The 23,602-nt window shown below is 41.8% G+C and overlaps 1 protein-coding gene across 1 annotated transcript in view; it reads right to left on the reverse strand.

Moving 5' to 3' along the window:
* Positions 1–23,602, reverse strand: part of NaCP60E (Na channel protein 60E) — a 595,756-nt gene that overhangs the window by 443,430 nt on the left and 128,724 nt on the right. The window contains exon 21 of the mRNA XM_069316634.1: positions 15,661–15,815. Within this exon, the coding sequence (XP_069172735.1) occupies positions 15,661–15,815 (155 nt within the window). The remainder of the gene's footprint in view (positions 1–15,660; positions 15,816–23,602) is intronic.

The following is a 23,602-nucleotide window of genomic DNA, read 5'->3' on the forward strand; positions in this document are numbered from 1 at the left end:
ATCCAACCGGGCACATAACCTGGCCCGCTGGAAAACAGAAAACCTGAGATGCAAAGAGGCCGCAGTTTGTTGCTGTTGATGTTTTAGATTCAGCTGCTCCGAACAAAAAAAGTTCCAAGCAGTATGGGCTATGGTGTGCTTGATGCACTTACCTGGCACAGATGTGCCTGGCCACCACTTGATACCTCTGAACTTCCACAGAGGAATAAGTAATTTTGAGCACATGGGAGGGAAAAAATCCCACATGACTTGGGTTGAAAATGTTACTGACCCAACAAGCAGCAAGGCGGAAAGTATGAATGTCGCCAGATGGCACAGGCGATGAACCATCAAATTTACACAAGGTGAGAGTGAGCGCGGAAGAGTTATCTATAACACAACCGAGCCCGTAGGGGTTTTCCAGGGCCGGAAGAGTATGTTCCATGCAGGAGGCCCAGGCTTTGCGGTTTTCTACACCAGTAAGCCCTAACAATGCAGGCAACCAAGTTAACCGAAACCCAAGGTAAGACTGAGGGAGCAACAAGGAGGTTCAACTGCACACACCCCACACTAGGCAAGCCTAATATAGTGAAATGCAGAAGCAAAAACAGGCAAAATGCATATGAAAACAAGAAAACAAAGCACCACCAAGCCCTAACTGTGGCGAACGAGCAGCCAGGGAGAAACGTTAGCGCACCTTATGTTAACTAAACAAGTTGTGCAGACCACAGTGCACCCCACCAGCCAACAAACACTCCCAACCCAAGGAAAGACAGTCCTGGACCACCAGCTTACCTAAAGGGCAAGGACCATGCCAAGCAAGGAAGTCCCCCTAATGGGAGTTTTGACCGAATACCCCAGGGAAGATAACCCTAACCACATAAGTGTAGTACTTACAGAGCCCACAGGGAAGCAAACCCTAAGAGCATGCAGCTCCAGTACGCTAAACTCCTGGCTCCCGCACAACATATGTGTAAGAGAAAACAGCCTCAAAGGCAAAACACCACTCGAAAACTGGAGACCGGAGCCAGAGTGACGTCGACTACCAGGCACAGACATCAGTATAAAATTGGAAGGTAGCAGGCCCAGCTGACCTGGGCCAGCTCCCTCCTTCACCAAATGAGGAGGGAGGTGGGGCAAACTAGGGGGGGGGGGGGGGGGCTAGTTTCACAAAATTTTGCTCGTTTGTTTTCATTGTTGGGAGTTCTTTTGGCAAGATTAATGCTTCAGTCTCATTTTTAAATCATGCAAAAGCTTGTTTTGATTCGCCTATCTTTCTGGGTGCTTCCCTAATGGCGACAAAGATGATAAACTTTAAATGTAAAATGTTCATTATCCAACGCTCCCTTCGGCTCTCTAGAGGGAGCCAGGTTCTGGCTCGTGGTCCCCAGAAGACCAACATAATTCCGTGACTGATGACTACTAGCAGTATGGAACTTGATCAGTGTGATAGCTTCAGGGAGTCGATGGGGCTCCCCACAGAAATGATATAATAACAGAGTATGGTTTCCAATCTGGAAGTTCCTGTGTAATGAATCTACATAGTTTCTATGATACAGCCAATGTGATTTTTCAGGAAAGAGATAGTTGGCTTGACTGCATTTATCTGTACCTAAAATATCTTTCGACAGAGTCCCACATAAGAGGTTGTTCTGGAACTGGAACATATTTTACCAATCTGCCAGATACTCAGACAAAGGACCTCCAGTCGATGTATATTATACAAGGATCTAGTTAAAACTAAGGTACTTTTTGTAAGGTACCACATGAAAGACTAGTAAGAATATTACAGGCACGTGGAATAAATGGTAGAATACAAGAATTAATAAAACAATGGTTAAAATAAAGAAAGCAGAGTTGTGCTAAATGGGAATGAATCTGACTGGGGAGAAATATGGAAAGTGGGGTCCCACAGGGGGGTCATTTTGGGGCCAACCCTTTCTGTCATATACATCAAAGACATAGAAGAGAATATTACCCAAGATGCTATGCATGTTAGTGGCTTTGCAAGAATGTAAGAACACCAATGTTATGTATTCTCACAAACCCAATGTATCTTCTTGGAAATAAATAAATAAAAAAAAAATAAAAATAAAATAAAATAAAATAAATAACTAAATAAATAAAATTACAAAACCACATCATCATATTCGCAGAAGACACTAAGACAATCGACTTGAGAATGGTCCAGGACGGACCGAAACGTCGTCGTCCCTTCAATTTCTAGTGTGTGGTCTGGTCAACATACTTCAGCCACGTTATTGTGACTCATCGCCTGCACTAAGATCTATGGTAAAGTGGGAAATGAAAATGATATTGAAGCCTTACAAAGAGATCTACTTGAACGCCACAGTTTAAGAGCACGTGCTCCTTTCTACTCGTCCTTACTTTATAAAGGAGGGGAGGGTAAATATAATGATCACTAGGACATTAGTACACCTCCTCAGAGGCCAGTAAGACTCAGTGTTATACCAACTTGTTCCAGGACATGTCTTATAGGGGTTAAATTTCATACAGTAAGCTAGGGACATCTATATTAGGTAAAAGGGCTTTTTGTAAGTAATAGCTTCTGAAATTATACAGGGATTTATTTACATAGTTTTAAACTTAAAGGTACTAGATACCTGTATATTGGAAGGTGGGTTGTAATTTGCACACACTATTGAAACTGGACATAAGAGATATTACTAAGTCCCAAAACTTGGAGTTGCTTTACAATCAAATATATCCTCATGCTCCACTTATTTACAACATAAACTAATAAACTTGAAGAGTGCACTTTTTAAATTCTATTATACAGTTATCTTTACTATACACTGCGATTTAGGCACTGTAGGTAACAACCTCTAACCAAACACGTGGCCCAGGCCAGCCAACATGATTACAATGGGCTACACAACAGGACAGAAAACCACACAAACGTTGCCAGCCGTCTCTGGCACACATATATGAACAACCCTAACCCTACTTCTGTATAAAAATAGCACCACACTAAAATAAGTGACTGCCCTAGTTACTGTACCACATAGGGTGTCTCTCCGAATTGAAATAACAGGTGGGAAGGATGTCCACACCAAACTGTCGCTCAGAGAGATGAACGTCTCCTCTGTTCTTTACACCGCTGACCTCCAGTTTTTAAATTATTTCTGGTTCCCCGTCTATTTCTTTCTTATTTCTTATTTTGTTTAAAACGCCAATAAGAGTCATCGGTAAAGGTAAGTAATAACTTGTACGTACTTTAGTACTGAAGATTTGGGTGAATTAGGTATAAAATTTACTTTGAAGTTAATTTTTTTGGGAGTCTGGAACGGATTAATTCAATTTACATTATTTCTTCGAAGTATAGGTACTTGTTTACAATTTTCTAGAGAATGTCGTTCCCTCACTGTGATTGTACACTGCTGAGCTAGTGGAAAATTTGAAAAGTGACCTTCCAGAAGGTCCCTTCCTTACAACAAATGGTCAGAAGACTCACAAATGCTTTTTAATACCAAAAAATGCAAGAATTTGCATCTGGGGCAAACAATTCATGTCACACCTACCAAATTAATACACCTACCAAATCAAAAAAATTATGAAGATAAAGACCTTGGAGTCAACACACACAGAGATCACACTAGCGTGATGCATCAAATGAACAAATCCACAAATCCTCGTCACGGCCCTTGTGGATTTGTTCACCTTGGAGTCAAAATTCACCATTCAGTGAAAGTTGCACAACAGATAGGAGCAGCAGTAAAAAGCTAACCAAACCCAAAGAATAATCAAGCATACATTTGACTTTAAGGAGAAGATGATAGTGATTTAACTGTATAAATCTTTGGTGCACTCCCATTTAGATTGTACCTAAACATGGAGACCTCATCTTCAGAAGGACATAGCTGCTTTGGAGAATGAACAACATTGGGTGACAAAAATCATTCCAGAACTAAGTCAACTCTAGTACTAAGAACAGTTAAGGGCCTCAGGGCTAACAACACTGCAAACCAGGCATGACAAGGAATCTCATCGAAACCTTTAAAACACCGAACAATTTGGAGGATATTGGTTCAGTCAATTTCTTCAAAAGGTCAGATGAAACACAAAAGAGGAGCAACAGTTTCAAGTGCAACAATCCAGAATGAAGGACTGAAAACAGAAGATTTATAAACCTATGGACCTGCCTACCCGCCAAATCCGTAAATGCCCAAACTGTTACATTTTAAAAATCCAACTGAAAAAAATCCTCGGCGCAAATGGGAAACCTCTGACAAGCTGCCAGTTTCCTATCCTCATCAAGGCCACTATAGTGTTATTAGCCCTCAGGTAAATTCAGGTAAATACTGGAGGAGTGACAAGGAGGCTTCTAGCATGGACGAACATTTTTTAAATGACTGCAAAATGAGGGCAGTAATCAGAGGCAATGTGTCAGACTAGAGAAATGTCACAAGTGGAGTACCACAGGGCACCAGTAATGTTCACTGTCTACATAAGCGACCCACCAGAAAAAATACAGAATTATATTAACATGTTTGCTGATGATGCTAAGATACTAGCCACTGAACTGCACAGAGCACCTTCTGGCACCCAATTAGGGGTGCACAGTGCCATATGGTGCTTTTAGGTATAGGAAATGATTTAAAACTCCCACAGGTACATGGGGCTCACATCCTGCACCTCAGGACTCCAGTAAACAGATGCCATCTTGAAAAACAAATCATCAGCTCCCGTACTGGCTGTAAGAGCCTCAGTACTGAGAGAGCGACCAAGGCTGGGGCATGTAACAGGAGCTCACAGCACCACTGTGTAGCAAAATGACACGGCTCCACTTAATAATGATGAATAAAATAGGTAACAGTAATTATTTTACACTGATAGTGCCATAGATGATCTTGACTGTGATAGACTATGTACAACGTTCAGATATCGCTCAGGTTGCTAGTTATGATATTCACAGCATGGGCTAGGCACACAGCACCCAGCCATTGTTTGCTTCATCTATTCATCATGAAAAGACCTCATGTTCCTTCAGAATTTAACATTGTGGAACTGGAAATTAACCTTTTCAGGCAGTTCTGTAGAGCCAGAGCATCACCTGCTGATAGTTGAAGTGGATCCTCAACGGTGCCAGCAGCTGGGTTGGATGTGCATCCCCAAGCCTTGTCTTCTTCGTCTGGTCGACGTCATGCTTGCTCTGCTCAGAAGGCTGGCTCTCGTGGTTTGTGCCAGCCCTTTAGCGGGTCGCCCCTTTGACGGAATAGTGAGGAGAAGGCTTGCTAGGTTTGCCAGGTCTTGGTCACATAAATTTTTTTTTTTTTAGGATCAATTCTTGCAGCCTGTGGTAAAGTTAGTCAGTCCTGCCTCTTTCAGAGGTTCAAGTCTTTCTGGGCAGGTCTCCTTCCTTTGCCTTTGTTGAGTCATCTCAGAGTGGGTTGCTTTGGATGAGGTCAGAATGATCTCATCTCTTTGGTGGGTTTCCTACCCGTTTCTGGTTCCGAAACAGGACAGTTCAGACCTCCAGTTCATTCTTGATTTTTCCTGACTGAACGGGTTCATTCCTTGCCCCTCCTTCTGGATGACTATGTTGTCCCAAGTCTGTCTCGCTCTCGAGCTAGAAGCTTGGAATGATTTCCATGGCCCTCCATTATGTGTATTGTCATGTCCCTATTCATCCAGGCTTCAGGGATTGGTTAGGATTCATGGTGGGGCAACAAACGTGCAGTTCTCCCATTTGGGCTGAGTATGGCACCTTGCATTTTGACATATTTGCCTTGGGTCATGGTAGTCCATCAATGCTTGTTAGGCCTTCGACATTTGAACTACCTCGACGACTGGCCGGTGTGGGCACCCAGCTTGTCTGCTTCTCTGCTAGCCAGGGATCTGGTTCTTTCCTAACTCACCAAGTTCGGCTCCCTAGTGAACTGGAGGAAGTCCAAGTTGGCTTCATTCCAGGTTTGGACCTGGTTGGTCTAACTTGGGATTCTCAATTGGCATCGCTGCTGTCTGCTGGTGTTGATGGGAAGCCGGATGTAACAGTGGTTAGTGGTAACTCGAGCAGCTGTGCAGGAAGCCTAAACTTTACCATTCTGGTTTACCCATTGGGCAGGGTTGGGCTGTTCTCATTCCTTCGGGGCAGCCCCTTCTGCCGTTATGAAGATCACTGGATGCAGACTTCGAGAGCCCGGCACTGGTTGCTGCATACCCAGCTTCCTCATAAGGTTTTTCGGGGTTCGATTCCCTGGTGTCTTCCTTCCCCCATCGCTTGACGTTTTCACTAATGCTTTGGCTGTTATTTGGAGCTTTGTGAACAGTGCTTACCAGTCCAGCCAGGGTTGTTGGTGCCCTTCCTTCATCAGGTGCACAGCACAGTGTGAAAGTTTGTGACTGTGTGAAGCACTATGGAGAGTTCTCTCCAGCTTGGTGATTGGGCTCCATTTGGACTGTTTTCCCGTGATTCCTTGTCTCAGCCAGGGGATGGGGGTGGGGGGTGGGGGGGGGAGAGCCATGGCGCTTTGGAGCTGGTCGCTTCAGGTAGCTGAGTTCTTGAGGTTTGCATCTCCATTCTGTTCATATTCAACATCCTAGCTGACAGTTTGTCCTAATTCCTTTCCTTTTCAATGGAATGGTCCATCAATGCCGCATCCTTCCTCTGGCTTTTGCCAGGCATTTGGGCATTCCAGTTGGACTGATTAAGATGGGGGGTGCATTTACCTCTTTACCCAGGTCCTGCTGTTGCTCCGAGTGCTGGCACGACTATTGTCTTGCAAGGAGAGTGATTCTTCTGGCTCCATCGTCACTGGCCCAGCCTTGGTTTCAGGCACTGCTTGCTCGGTGTCAGAATCCAGGCATTTTTCTGCAGATCTGCCTCTTTCAGGGGCTCAGCCAAGTGACTGACTTTGCTGGTTTGACCTTCTCATTCACTCTACACATCCAGAGGTTTTTAATGAGTACTTATCGCCATTTGTACGGTGATCAGGTGGCTGGTTAATGGTGCCCCGCATGTGGTCATCTTCTAAGTGACAGTATGAGGTTTCTTGGTGTTCTTTTTGCCATTTTCTCTCCCAAAGTTGTTGCTGCTCTTCAGTTTCCAAGCAGATTGTTTTATCCTTCTTTCTTGGCTGTTTATTGTTCAGCACATCATGCCGAATGCTGCTGCCTCTTATTGAGCGGCATTAGAGGAGCCATTCCATCTTGTGTTCGGGGTTGACACTTCCACCCCATGACACATGACATGTCATGGCCAACAGTTTCGTCTTCGAGTTGATACCTGCAGTGCTGCCTACTCCTTGGTAAGTGCCCTTTATTGTTGTTCTCTATGGGTAGGGAGGCGATCAGGGAGCCCCAGAGGCTCCCTGATACCCCTCTCACTTGCCCAGGGCATCAGCATGTTTCATCGTCATGGAACCAACAGTGGTGTGGCCCGGCTCACCTGGTCTGCTACCCTCCTCCCCACAAATGAGAAGGAAGGTGGGGCAAACTAGTTCCCACTATAAAAAAAAAAAAGAGGGGGAACTAGCTCCCACTAGTTTTACAAAATGTTAATAGTTTGTTTTAATCTTTGGAGGAGTTCTTTTGGCAATTTTTAAGGCTGTGGTTTTAGATTTTAACCATGCAGTAGTCTGTTTTATTTTGCCTAACTTTCTGGGTGCTTCCCTGGTGGTGGCAATTATGATTAACTTTACATTTAAAGTGTTCATAGGCCATCGCTCCCTGCACCTCTCTGAGGGGGGCCCAGGTTCTGGCTCGTGGTCCCCAGTAGGCCAATAGAACACTCTGACTGATGGCACCAAGTAGCACGGCACTGATCAGTGTGTATAGCTTCAGGTTCAGGCTCTCCCAGAAATTGGCATTACATTACATTCAATGCTGTTTTTTTTTGTAAGAGAAAGAACAAGTTCTTTACCAAGGTATGTCTCAGTAGACATTATTGTTTTAAAAATTCTCACAATTTTGGTATGGGCAAGTGCAAAGTCTAAGTGCCCTAGTGGAGAAGTTGTGTTTCTCATCCCGACTTTAACTTTCACCCCATCAGGACATTTCTCATCTTGTACACCTGTGTAAAGTACAAAAGTGAGTCGGCTTGCTTTACATGTCTACTTGAAATGGATGTAGAAAAGTCACATATCTTACACTCGCATCTCTACCTGTCAGTAGGTAAGTACTGACAAGTACTGACAAGTACTTACCTTGCAAGTTTCTTGTCAATCAAGGACAAGGAACTCGGTAGAGAGAAAGAGATACACGTGTTGACAGCGGATATGGTAATGCATGTGGAAGAGGTCATCAATATGAAGGTTAACTGTTATGAACTTGTCCCATCCAAAAAACTATTTCAGAAAACAAATTTTCTAAAGTTTACAAGAAGGGAGAAAAAGAGTCCCAGAGGACATAAGTGACAGAAATGTGACCCTTATCAACCCTGGATTTGATAGCCAATGCAAGCCTTTTGATGAGAAGTGTGTAGATATTTACTTGCATTATTATGTGTCTAAATATACAATGTGTGACTGACATTAATTTATAAATTTGTTGGCAAGATACATGCATGAATTTATATTATCTGTGGCTCCATACTCCTTCCATTGTCAAGTGGTTCATAACATAATATGGCTCAGGGTTTAGTAGATGATAACCCTCCTCTTGCATCTGGCTTAGCCTCCATCATTTCATTTGGTCATGACTGCCAGTTCACATAACTGGTAGGTTTGTTTACCTGTATTGTTTATTGATTTGGTTGTGATGATTCTTCCACCCATTTTAGGGCCAATCCTTGCTGCTTTCAGTTTTTAACGATGTGCTAAGGTGATCTGACATAGAGGGTCATTCATGGTTTCATGTTTTCCTCCTATCGTTGGATTCAGCGGGTTCTTCACCCTCAGGTGTAATAAAATTTCATCACTAGTTCCCCCCTCCCCTATACTGTACTTTCTGGCCATTCAATAGGCTGCCTATAACTTGCATACACAAGCTGTCTCAGCAGATTCATATATTCTTGTTTTTTCTCTATGGCTGTAGTGTGTCCCGATATTTGATTCCACTATTTCTAGTCAAGAGAATCAGCAGTTCTGCGTTAGGCACTCCTCTTGGTGGCTGGTACTTTACTCTGTTTTGCCTCATAAGGATGGCATGGTCATGCACTTTCCCCCTAAAGTTGAATTATTGACCCTCCCCCCCATCCCCTGAGGATGCAACACTACAACAGGCTGACTAACTCCTGGGTACCTACTTGCTGCTAGATGAACACGGGCTCTACAGCATCCAATGAACAGGATGGGGATGACTTACCAATGTTTCCAACCCATCCATAATCTCCAGAAAAGTTGCTATCCTCATCTAGAACTTTACAAAAAAAAAAAAAAAGTCCAATTAATACCTGCAACCTGTACAATAGCCAGTGATGGTGAAGATTAGCCCCCATTTCTGCCGCCCAATGATCATAACCTTCTACCGCCTCTTACTCCAGTAAATAGACCTCTTCACTCTTCCAGAATGACCAAGTCAGACAAGCAGGATATCATCATCACTCTTAAGTAAATAAAATACAGTTTGTTATATTTTTTTATCCCAAAAATTTGAGTTTTACATACTGACTACTGATGGGGTGGGAGCACATCCTCTCCATATAGCACTTTACCCATGGACAACCTGTTTCAGAGTTACAAATAAATGACCCAAGAACCCCCTCCCCCTTTTTTCTGAACACAACCCATTTGTAAGTTAGGAGTGCACTGTACTGTATACTGAACATATGTAAGCAATTGGTAGAACCTGATATCACATCTGACATTATCAGAAATGTACTATCTGCTATACCACGGGTAGTGAGTGAGATAACCAGATGATCTACTGAACATATACTGAGGCACCTAGCTTGGTACCGATAATTCAACTTATTATGTGTTACCTGCCCCTTCTCGGGTCATGGTAATAACAGAAGGTCTCTCATGTCTCTGACAACCAGACATACATGCTATTTGTTAAACCATGAGGAGCAATATCTAACATAATATATGCACATTAGAATATCTGGTTTAAGTGTGAGAGGCACAATTGTACCTTGTTTAATTATTTGATAAGCAGACTAGAATGTTTTAGTAATTATTCCACTACTGGATGAGAGTAGTGATCAAAACGTCTAGGGAAAGCATCATGCAGTGTTGTCTGGGCCGCTCTATATGGAGTTCTCTCAGGGAAGCTTTCTTGTGTATTCACCTAGTTGTGCTTGCAAGGGTTGAGCTTCAGCTCTTTGGTTTCATTTCTCAACTGTCAATCAACTGGTGTACGGATTCCTGAGACTATTGGGCTCTATCATGTCTACATTTGAAACTGTGTATGGAGTCAGCCTCCATCACATCACTGCCTAATGCATTCCACTTGTTAATTACTCTGACCCTGAAAAAGTTCGTTCTAACATCCCTGTGGCTCATCTGGGTACTACGTTTCCACCTGTGTTCCCTTGTTCATGTACCACATGTGCTAAATAGTTTATCTGTATCTACCCTGTCAATTCCTATGAGAATTTTATAGGTAGTGATCATGTCTTCCCTAACTCTTGTGTCTTCCAGTGTCGAGAGATTTAGTTCCGGCAATCTTTCCTCGTAGCTTGGGCTGAACGGTAGACCGACAGTCCTTGCTTCATGCAGGTCGGCGTTCAATCCCCAACCGTCCATGGTTGGGCACCATTCCTTTTCCCCGTCCCAACCCAAATACTTATCCTGACCCCTTCCGAGTGCTATATAGTCGTAATGGTTTGGTGCTTTTCCCCTGATAATTCCCTCTATCCCCATAGCTTCCTGAGCCTAGTCCCCTCAGGCTCTGGGACTAGCCTGGTGGCATACCTCTGAACCTTTTCTAACTTCGTTTTGTGTTTGACTAGATATGGACTCCACGCTGGAGTTGCATACTTCAGTATTGGTCTGACATATGAAGCATACAAGGTTCTGAATGATTCCTTATTCAAGTTTCTAAAGGCAGTTCTTATGGTTGCCAGCTTTGCATACGCTGCTGATGTTATTATTTTGATGTGGGCTTCAGGGGACAGATCTCGTGTGATATCAACCCCCAGATCTTTCTGTGTTGTCAATCTCCACATTGCAAAAACTTGAATTATGCCTGCAACAAACCATTTGCAATACAATGTTTTTTCCTATCACTGGTTGTAACTATTGTTGTATAATAATTGGGCATCACATTACATTTTTCTCATATTAGACGAAGATTTTCTTGAAAAGGTTCTTTTTTTTTGGCCCTTACAGAAGGTCCCAGATATATAAACATCCAACGTACAAGCATCCGACTTTCAAGCATCCAACATATAAGGATCTGACATATAAGCATCTGACATACAAGCATCTGACATATAAGCATCTGACATATAAGCATCTGACATACAAGCATCTGACATACAAGCATCCGATTTAAAAGAGTCTGACTTACAAGCATCTGACTTACAAGCATCTGACTTACAAGCATCTGACTTACAAGCATCTGACATATAAGCATCTGACATACAAGCATCCAACTTACAAGAATCCGAATTACAAGAATCCGAATTACAAGAATCCGACTTATAGACATTCAACAACAGAAACGCCCAACTTGTGAACGTATAACCTACGAACCTTCAACTTAAGAACATGTGATGTGAAAATCAGACGTACGAACATCAAACTTGCGAATATTCAACTTAAGAACAGCCTTCTAAATTTCAGCTTTTACATTTGAATCTGCTTTACAAACCAGCTTCATCATCCCCCCCCATAAAATAAAGTGCTCCTTTTATGTTCGCATGGCCACGTGGCTATTGGGTGCTACAAAAATATTCACAAGACCGAGAGTGCCAGGTGTGTGACTCATGCTGCCACAGTCAGCAGTGTTCTTGTACCCGGTGTAGTCCCACTATGCATTCTATGGACTACTTTACATGTTTTCTAAATTATTAGAACTTAAAAGGAAATTATTCTTAAAAATGGCTGATTACAAGGAAAAGTGTTAGTGATGTACCAGTACCAAGCTAGAGGCAACCCATTACCATAGAAAAGAAAGCTATAGCCAATCAACCACCATGAAAGGGAAAAAACACCGTCATAGATCACACATTCAAAGGCTGGGCTATAGGAGAAAAGGATAATGATGAAATTTCTTTACATTAAGGTTCAGCTGCTATATATATATATATACATCGTGTGACAGGTTAAAATTACAATTTTGCTCCGTAAACTTTGCCCATACTGCATGGGAAAGAAAGGGTGTGACTATTATCTTCTTTAATATTGCTCAGAATGAGTTGCTAAAAATTTTAATAGATGGGTACAACATTACAAGAAGCAGTTGGCGTATTTGAAAACCACGGCGTCGTTAAAAGAAAATGTAATGGTTTCTTTTGATTTTCAATTTTACTTGTTTTCTTCACCCAGAGTCATGGTACTACTTTTCAAAAACAAGGTTCAAAGGCTGGCGAATTTGAAAAACCGAGATGATGGGTGATATCCATTATGTGAGAGGGCTGCACATTTGATTTCACTGAGTAAACTTTGAGAATAGTGCATGGGAAACAGGTGTGAATGGGATCTCCTTAAATGTTGCTCACAAATGAGCTCTGGAGATGCCACTGTTATCAAGGACAAAACTTAATTTTTACATTCTACAGTAGCCAGTGGCACTAAACATGACTCGCCAATCTCTGCCCCCTTATACATTACCTTCTACTGCCACTTCCTTTACCAATTAGACCTCTTAAGTCTTCATAAAGCATAGTCAGACAAGCAGGGGCAACTACATTATTCAATGTAAATGAAAATTTGGTGTATATTATTTTCTCACAATATTTGTCATGTATGTAGATTTCTGGTGGTTTAGGAATGTATTCTTCATTTACAGCATGTGTGTGTCTATGTGAAATCTAATTCAGAGGTACAAACAGTTGACTTACAAAGGTCTTTTTGAAATGCATCCCATTAATAAGTTGGGACCACCTGTGCTTGTTTCAGATACTTGTTTTCAAATATTGTACATCTGATAACAGCAGATTAAAAAAAATGGTTCAAGTGACTAGCATATACTTATCATTAATTTTAGCTTTTCAAAACCTCACGCTTGATTCACTCTCTTGAACATATCTTACTTGTTATAGTCTAAGATTCTTTACTTTATACTGATTGGATGCACTACATGAGAAATAATCTGACAACAAGAACCCTTCAAGCTTTACCAAACTTTACATATAGCAATTTAAGCTATAAAAGACAAACCTGACAAAATTGCAATGCCAAAAACAAAATTTGTAATTTGCAATTTCATTAAGTCATCAGTCTTAGAAACTTTCCAATTTGTATATTATCCATGAAATGTCAATACTATTTTTGTCATATTACTGGTCTGTGGTTTTAATTCTATGCAGGGTTAATGTTGTCAGATATACAGACTTTTACCACACGAGTCCAACATAAACAAGAAGTAAATGGAGTCTCATTATTTCAGGAAAGTATACTGCAAGCCCTGCATCTCTCTTAAATGTAAGAATTGATTTAACTGCAAGGTTGCAAAAGAGCCCGATCACAGCACATCAGTGCCATGCTTATGTACTGAGACAGCAAACGAAATTCCATATAATTCTTTCCTTCTTGTTGCTGGCAGGCTTACTCTCATATTAGGCTATGGTATGGCCATGAAGGCTCTATGGAAGAAAATAAATTTTGAAGTATTAGAAATTATTTTCTTCCACAATGATAACATCTTGGCCATACTAAGGCAATACCTTCTACCCTCACCTCTCATGAACTTTTTTCACTTGCACTGGTCAGGAACACTGGTGGTTCTTGGTCAGTGTCTCAAGTGGTAATGCATGACATGGCATGCACACATACACATTACCTTCATAACTTTCTGCATTCTTGGTGAGAGAGAAAGTTTCAAAATTGCAGTTAACAACCACTACTGGTCCAGCTGAGCTACTCCTCAGGAACACAGACCACAATATGGCCAGGAGGGCATCATTGTGAATAAAAATAATTTCTTATACTTCATGATATGTTTCCAAAAGTAGAAATGGTTATGTTCTTCAATTTGCAGTACAATATATAACAGAAAATGTCAGAGAGTACATATAGGTGTGTCACAGTGAAATCTGCTGCTGGCAAAAACAGAATTGATAGAACAGCTAACTCTGGCCATTCATGTATGCATAAGAAACAAAAAATTTACATTAATCAATATTCTGCATCCCAAGAATCAACCATAGCAGAAAATGCCAACTTTTCAGTTCCTTGTACAACTCCATACATCACCCCCCCCCATCCCCCCCGACATAAGCTAACTTTACACCCATATGGTTAAAGTTTTTCTAACCATTTTTTTAACCCTCCACTAGCCTTTGCTCATTCTCTTATTCCTTGCACGTGTCCATTCTTCTCAATTCACATTGTATCCTAAACAAAATGAATTTAATTCCTTTACAGAGATAAATACTGATAAGCTACCTGCTATCATTTATGAGTAACAATTTTTAGCCATAATATAAATTCCAATTCATCTAGTGGTTACACATATACCAAATACAGGTCCATCCATTTTACTCCGATTCAAAGTACAGATTCATCACGTGTTAAAACATATTCCAAATTCAGACTCGTCAAATGTTTAACCAGATTTAAGAACATACTTACCTAGTGTTCAGCAATGTCCAAGTTCAGAATCACCTAATGTTTAGCTGTATCCAAGTTTAGACTTCCCTAATGTTTAGCCATGCAGTTGTAAAGAATACCAATATTTTCTTTTATTATCTATTACAATCTTTGTCCTCAGATACTTATCCCAACATATCTTAAGATCAACTTTTATATCAGGAAACACCCATTTTATAGCACACAGACTTCTGTTAGTCTGTGTGATATAGTTAGTGCTGCACTTCTCTGCATGATATGCAGGTGTATACAAATTAAATACTAACTCAAGTGTACAGTGTTCAAGTGAACAAATCCACAAGGGCCGTGATGAGGGGTTCGAACCTGTCTCGGAGAGGATGCGGGATTCGTGTGAGGGCAGTAGCACTCCCGGTTGCAATTCTTTTGATCATGTTATGGCACAATCAACAAAGGCATGTCTGGGATCATCACAGACGTAGGTTTGAATCCTCATCACTGCCCTTGTGGATGTGTTCATTTGCTGTATCAGGTTATTGTGATTTCTCTGTGTATACAGTGTTCATATGCGCACATGCATGCGTGCGTGCATGTGTGTGTGTTAAGTGTAGTTACAGAATGAGACCTACACTTTTGGTGTCCCGTCTTCCCAGTACTCTTTGTATGTACCCAGTGTGTGTGTGTATATGTATGTATGTATGTATATATATATATTACATACACACACACAAAAGGGACTGATTTGTTCTGCCTTGATTGTTGTCAACTATTCCCAGTGCACACAAAAATATTAAAGGATATTAATCAATACAGTACAGATATAAACCAAAAATTCTTAAGTATATAAATATATGTAATTAATTTGCTCATTAGCTTTCTATAGAACTACATAAGAATTAATCAGAAAAATGTTGCTTTCGTAATATCCTTCTTAATATTTTCTTTTTTAAAAATCAAAACATTTTATGTTAAAAATCCTTCTACTAAGAAAAAACAAATGCCTAAGAAATAAAAAAAAAATACTTTTTAACAAGTACCCCACTTAATGATCCCTTGAACGCACCTCCGAGATACAGCAATATCATAGAAGAGAGCATGGTACTGATGCTGGGGCCGTCTTATGACCTTTTGTGGTTTCTTGCGACCAAGTTTCTTCATGGCAGTGTAGTAGTTCTTCTGAGAATCCGTTAGAAACATCTCCAGCACTCCACCTTCATACTGCATTGGTCAGGGAAGGTCACATAATAATAATAATAATAATAATAATAATAATAATAATAATAATAATAATAATAATAATAATAATCAATAAAATATTAAAAAAAATAATTATAAATAAACATAACAGATTGTGCAAGATATAAATGGACAGAATCCCTGAATTGCTATAATTAACTTCACAGAAAAAGTGCACTTCTAAATGTAAACTTAAAATATCTTCAAAAGTATGTACAGTATACAGAAGAAAAAAATAAAAAATAAAAAACCAGTGTTGAATGTAATTAAACGCCATTTTCTGGATGAGTCCCGGCGGCTCCCCAAAGCTATACCGGGCTGATGTGTACACATTACACTGTGGCAACAGTCAGTCGATGGAGTTCTGGGCATACCGGGGACCACGAGCCAGAACCTGGGCCCCCTCAGAGAGGCACAAGGAGCAATGGCCTATGGACATCTGTGGTTGGAAGCAGTATATATCTGCCATTTGCCAGGTCAGGCACCAAGAAAGGTAGGAATCACAAAACAAATTAAAGCTGCTTAAAAATTGCAAACCGAAAGCCAAACGAGCAAGCAGAACACCCCAATCAATAAACAAGCAAACAAGCATGATGTCACTCCAGCCGCCGTGCCACTGTCTGCGCAATTACCCCCCTCCTTGGGAGGGGGGAAAGGGGGGCCCTCAGAACTACCGCGCTGGCTACCCAATCCCAGTTCAGAGGCTGGATATAGAAAACACAAAAATCGACAACCGGAGGGTGGGAAGGATGCAGAGGAGCCTCCGGGTCTCACCCAGAGAATGGCGTTTCATTACATTCAACGTTGGTTTTCTGTGGAGGGCCCCTTTGGCTCCCCAGAGCTACCTTACCGAAGATAAAAGAAAAGAGGGACTGGCCCTTGGAGGCAGCCGCCTTAAATTGAAGTCAAGACAACTGGCTGCAACCTGCGACCCAAGGCTACACAAGCCCGAGAAAGGCCCAAAACATTAACTAGGTACCGTGTGGCCAAAGCCACAAATGAACGAGCGTCATGGGCACGGGGATAGACCGCAGACTGGCTGGACTGAATAATCCTGTGGATGACCTGGGAGACCCACACCCTGGAAGAGAGAAGAAGGGAAACTGGGTCAACCCAAAGTGCGTCTCCTGCCATGGAGGCCGTGGCACACAAGTAACTGCGAAGAGCCGCAACTGGGCATAAAACATGATGCACCCCTGGCTGAACCAACCAAGCATCAACCACCCAAGGACCCCTCCAGAAAATAGCAGTCTCATTCTTCGCCAGAAAAAAAGGAGACAGCTGCAAATGAACAAATTGACCTAAAAAGCAGAAACCACTGTGCGGGAGGAGAGCATGTAGCTTCCTGCACTGATCTCCAGAGACCAATGCCAAGAAGAAAAAGAGCCTTAGAAAAACAGTCCTGAACCGAAGGGGCCACCACAAACTGAGAAGACAGAAAAGAGAGCACCCCGATGGAAGGATGAGCCCTGGCTGGCACTGAACCTCAAAAAAACCAAAAGAAGAAGCCAGCGATGCAGCAGCCGATGCATGTCCCCTGGGGTTCGAACCCAGCGATCATGAGAGCGGCGGAAGGGATGTCCCCGAAGGAACCAGAACAGCTGCTGAAGCCAGATCTGACCCAACAGGTAAACCAGCACAGCGAAGTTCACACTCCTGCACAGTTGCTCAAACAACCGATGAGTGACCCAGATGCCCTCCAAAAACAGCTGAAGGCGGGATTGCAGCTGCAGCAACACTGCTAGGGGGAGATAAGGAAGCAGACCGAGTCCCACACAAGACCCAGCTAAGTCTGAACCTGAGAAGGAACCAAATGGGACTTCCCACAGTTCACAAAGAACCCAAACCCGGCAAGCTGGGAAAGAACCATATCCCTGGTGAGCAGACACATGGACCGGCTGGAAGCCAAGATCGGCCAGTCGTCGAGGTAAACCAGACCCCGAATCCCTAACAGACACAAACGGGTCACCACAACCCGGGTAAGGCATGTGAACACACAAGGTCCAGATTCAAGCTGAATGGAAGGCAAAGAAAGTGGTAAGCCTGTTGCCCCATGGCAAAACCGAGCCAGCCCCTGAACCCTGGATGAATTGGGACATGCCAATATGTGTCCCGGAGGTCCAGGTACACCATCCAAGAGCCCGGCTACAAAAGCAGCGGACCTGAGACAGAGTGGTCATCCAAAAATAGGGGCAAACAACCCAGGGGTTCAGATGGGACAAGTTCAGAATGAACCATAGGTCCGCGCAGTCCCATTTCAGCACTGTAAACAGGTAAGAAACCAACCTGAGAGACACCGTTATTTCGACGACACCCAAGCGAACCCACTCCTGATGACCCGACACAAGTGCCGGAAAAGAGGCCCTGATCAGGGCCCCTACCAGCCCCAATCCCTCTGAAGGAGGAGGAGCCACCCAATTCCACCGCAGGTCAAAGGGAACGACCTGAAACGCCCATGTGTCATGGGACCAGGCAAGAGCTAACAGCATTAGCCTCCCCGCCATTGCCCTGTCAACGGGGCGAACTGCGAAAGGGCTGATGATCCTTACAAGAGCCCGACCGACACTCAGAGCGATCACTGCGCTGACCAGATGCCAATGGCTCCATAGGCGGGGCTTGCCTCAAATCTGGCACTACTGGCTTACAATGACCAAAAGAACCCCTGAGCTCTGGCACGACCCTTCCAGGAATGACCAACACCCCTCCTCCCCCCCCCCAGAGAACCAACAAGTCCGATATAGGCAGGCAACTAGATGAAACTGCCTACAAAAAATGCACCACTTCAGACTCTGCAAACAGCAACAGACAAAAATCAAGAGCCAGAGCCCAAGCGGATTCCAAAGAGTGCCTGTCAGCATGCAAGGTGCAAAACAAAGAACAGAGACACTGCTTCCTTCAGAATCGGCACAAACGTCCTCAACAAGGCGGACCGACACCCGAGCTGTCAAGGCAAGCGCACCAGATGCAGGCCCGGAAGCCACCTCTCCCACATCCTCCTTGAACCAGTCCAAAGACAGCTCCAGTAGGAAAAAGGAACGCAAGACCGAAGCCAAATGCCCAAGGGCACGCACATCCTCAGTGACCATGGATGCCGAAAGGGAAGGGACCTGCACGTGAAGCTGCACCTGGCTGATATCATGAGGAAGCACAAGGCAAACAAGTATGCATTGTGGTGCTCAAACTTGCCCCCCAGGTAAACCTGAATGACTAGTAAACTCTCGCCACCTCATAATTCACCCAGTAGAGAAAAAAAAGAGCCAAACTCAAAAAAAGAATGATCCATAATCGAGGAATAGTCCGGGTCTTGCAGGAGGTAAGCCGCTTTGGCCTACCGCACCTCCCTAGGTGAAATGCAAGATGCCAAAAACCTCCGGAAGGAGGGAACTGAAGAACCCAAGGAAACCCGGGACTGAATCCGGGAAGGAGCCGAACTCATATCAAACTCGTACAGGGACGGGGGATAAGAAAACCCCCTCCCCCTGTAACAACAAACCTCGCACCGAGGGTACCAACACCCAAGCGGGGTCAAACGAGGCCTAAGCCCCCCCCCCCCAAGTCAATTCCTCCCCAGCCCCAGGATCCTCCACGTCAGGACCCAGAGTCGAGCTGTCCTCCAAACTCTCTGCCCCTGGTGAAAAGGCAGAGTTCACCGAAAAAGCAGAGATGATGGGGGGTCCGCTGGGGAAGAGGGTCCATTGCCCTCCATTGGACCAATGATCCCCAATGGGAGTTTCCAGGGCCCGTAGGCTGACTGTTAAGGGAAGCCCAGTCAAGGTACTGCTAACCGGTTATCCAGGAGCTACCAAGAAAGCTAACTAAAAGCTAAACCCATGCAACGTGTACAATCACAGGGGGGCCTAGAGGAGGGCCACTAAAAATACAAGTGGACCTAGAGCCACACAGGGCAGACCTCCGCTAGGCAATTAAAACAAAAAGAGTAGAAAACCCTGCAAAAGCACAATGTCTCCAGGGAAACAGAACTGGCTGCTATGAGTATATCAGACAGCTGCACAGTATCTTGTTCCTCAGCCAGTGATGATATTACCTCTTACCCAAGGTCAAACAGAGACAGGAACAACCCCAGCTGACCTCAAGGGCAGGCAATCATCGAGCTACAAAAGAACTCCGCGGAGGTAGTTCCCAAATGGCTTATGGAAGATAACTCTAAACCGCAAGGGCAGTACTTACAGGGACACCTAGGGAAGGTGACCCAAGGCCCAGTACCACTGGAATTATTCCAGGCTCGCACACAACCACAAGGCACAGCACTGCTCAAGTACTGGAGCCAGAATCAATCAACCACCACCCAACATAACAGCATCAGAACTGGAGTTGGGTAGCTGGCACGGGAGGTCTGGGGCTTCCCCCTTTCCCCTCCCAGAGAGGGGGAGCTGTGCGAACAGTGGCATGGTGGCTGTGGTGACATTATGTTTGTTTGCTTCATTTTTGATTGGAGCATTCTGCCTGCTCGTTCAGCTTTCAGTTTGCATTTTTTAACCAGCTGAAGTTTGTTTTGAGATTCCTACCTTTCTGGGTGCCTGACCTGGTAGACGGCAGACATAGATTGCTCCCAACCACATGGGGGGGTGTCTATAGGCCATGCTCCTCGTGACTCTCTGAGGGGGGCCAGGTTCTGGCTCGTGGTCCACCGTAGGCATAGAACTCCATCGATTGACTGTTGCCACGGTCTAATATAAACACACATGAGTCTGATATAGCTCCGGGAAAGCCGTAGGGGCTCTCCACAGAAAATATATAAAGACATTATTTCATAGCATAACAATAATATTTATAACAAAATATATCATAGTAAAAATAATAATAATATTTATAATATTAATAATATTAATGTTAATACTAGGCTAGTAATACTAATACTATAATAAAAAAATGGTAATAATAATAATAATAATAATAATAATAATAATGATAAAAATAGTAATAATAATAAGAAATGTCATAAATACTAAACTATAGTAATATCAATAACAATCAGAAAAGGTACAATGTAGAATATTAATATCAAAATTATTGTTACAGGTTATTTCAGAGGCATTACATACAAATTTTCATTTTCTGATTATATAGAAATATAACTTTAAACTTTATAATTAGTATTTGTATCATTATTTTTAAAATATAATGCCTAAAATCAACTTAATAAAGTGCCCATTAGCAATATTTCAGCTTAATAACTGTTAAGTACTTATACAAAATATAAAATGAAAGGTGTAATTTGACTATTCATATACAGTACATGAGAGGAGTATCAAAATTCGAAGAGCATAAATGAAACAGCTGAGAGAGAAAATGAAGTGTTATCGGTAAAGTAAAAATGTGCTATTCAATGTGAAGTTGAAGCAAGTTCTTAAAAGTTTAACTGCTTTTTTTGTTCGTGTTACACTGATATCACTCATAATGTAAATGTTACTCGGGAAACGGGGGGGGGGGGAGATACAAAATCATTTTGTTATGGAAAGGAACATTTTTGTTTTCCTTGGTAAATGAAAATAGTATCTTAACATTATTTGCTCAAATTTAGCCATCTATTAACGATCAAATATATTTCACATTTGTCAATGGGCCATTCAAAATTAACAATGCGAGTAATTACCAAACACAAATATCTAATAAAACGTAATATACTGTAATGTTAAAAAATAACTTTTGATCTTACGAGTTAACACTTACATTAAGTTCGAGCAGGTCGTTTCAAAGCAGAGGTTATGGCAAAACAACATGGGGTGAATGCCAGGAGATTACATGTATAAAAAAGCATGAATATATCAGAAATTACAAAAATATATAATTATGTATATGGGCAACTGCTCTGTACAGCTATATGTGCTTCAGAAAGTAATATTGACATAGGTCAAGAAATTGAAAATGTAATTGAATTAGTTGTAATGGATTTTTTAAGTGCTAGAGCTGAAAATATTAAGAATATGTCAATTCACATTTGTAAACTATCAGAAAATCATACATGCAACTATGCAAAGACTAGCATCATTTACACATTTTGATTTAGCAATTAAAATTAAGACATTCCAGTTCTAGCTCAGTTTATGGTTGAATTGAGTTATTTGTCTGAAAATTAAAAAGTAGAATAACTGTTCTGATATGCGCCAAAGCCACGTAAGGAAGGATGGTGATGTAACACATCCAAACACCAGATAACCGTGTACCGTGTGGTTCACATGCAACCATTCAAGTGCTTTGATCACATACACTGCAAGGCAAGGAGGGGGGCAAAGCTCATAAATCTGCTTTCAAAACACACGTGATTCTTGAAGCATTATCACCGAAAATACCAAGTGTCAGGTAAATATAAATATCCTTTCAGTTTCCTAAGTATACAAATAAGTCATGATAATTTACAATGTACTCTTTATAAAATTGTACTAGAGTGTAGACAGTATGTGTTTCCTACAACATGCCCTCCTCCTGGCTAATGCTCTAGCAATACAACACTGATATTCAGTATCAGTGTTGTCGCTCGAGCAATGGATGCTGCTTTAAAGATATTAAAACTTTGATCATGCTTGTGACAAACAGATGCTAAAAACTATAAAAAAAACTATAGAACGATGTAGGACGCCCGGAGCGCTTGAGGCTGAGTGCTGGAAACTTACCATCTGTAGAGCGTCAGACGTGAAATAGATACCAGTGTTAAGCTCAGTAGCGCAGTAGCACCGGTGTTAAAGCATACTAGCACACATGATTATCATCTTACAATAAAAGGACAAGAAAATAATAATAATATAAGTAATAGACAGGGATAAGGATAACACCACAATACACCAAAAGCTAACTGGCCAGGAATCTGCTCTAACACCGGTATAAAACTGCATTAGCAATGAAAACAAAGAGAAAAGAGAGGTCTGAACTAGTCAACATCACTTGAGTCCCTAACTGAAGAATTTTAAAAATTACTTAAACACAACAATGAACTACAATATAGAATTTATCAGTTGCTATATCAAAATAATGGATTTTCTTTACTATATAGTATATAAATATAAAAAATAACACAACAGTAAGATCCATATTTGGAATGTTATAAAATAATTATCTACAATATAATAGTATAAACCAAGTTAATTAAATATCCTGTGGTTAAAAGGCTTGGAACTTCTTTTTCTAATACTAGATTTGGAAAATAGAGCGCTAGCTCTGTACTCCCCACATGACCTAGGGAAAGTTACCCATGATACATGCACAAAACTTTGATCATATACAGTTTAATCTTAATACTGGTCACCGAACACTTGGCCAAAATGAAATATTTATATCAATACACATCGGACTAATATGTGACGACTTATGTTAAAATTTGTCACCACTTGCGTTAATATTTGTGACAATTTGTTAAAATTTGTTATCGCTTATGTTAATTTTATGCAGTGCAGATTCATAATAATTTATCTTACTTAAAGATTAGCTATTGTAGGTCATACTATATACACTTCATTACTAATGAAAAGTCGAGGCTTTATAATAGGCCATTAAATTATGGTCTAATTTACTAACATCATAACCTGATTGCATAGAGATAGCTTCACTGATTAAATAAAAGCATGCACTCTTGTTGGTATATTTTCAAAACGAACTTTTGGGGTTTTACACATTATAATACATGCAACTATTGAATAAACAGAAAGGTGGACTAGTAATTACTCAAGTGCTGTTTCAGAGTTCGGGCCAGAGAACAGCCTTATGGTCACATAGGGGCTCAAATAATCTTTGTCTTAAGCAGCTAGCAGCTTCCT

The sequence above is a fragment of the Procambarus clarkii genome, chromosome 84 (genome assembly GCF_040958095.1).
Source record: "Procambarus clarkii isolate CNS0578487 chromosome 84, FALCON_Pclarkii_2.0, whole genome shotgun sequence".
NCBI lineage: Eukaryota > Metazoa > Arthropoda > Malacostraca > Decapoda > Cambaridae > Procambarus > Procambarus clarkii.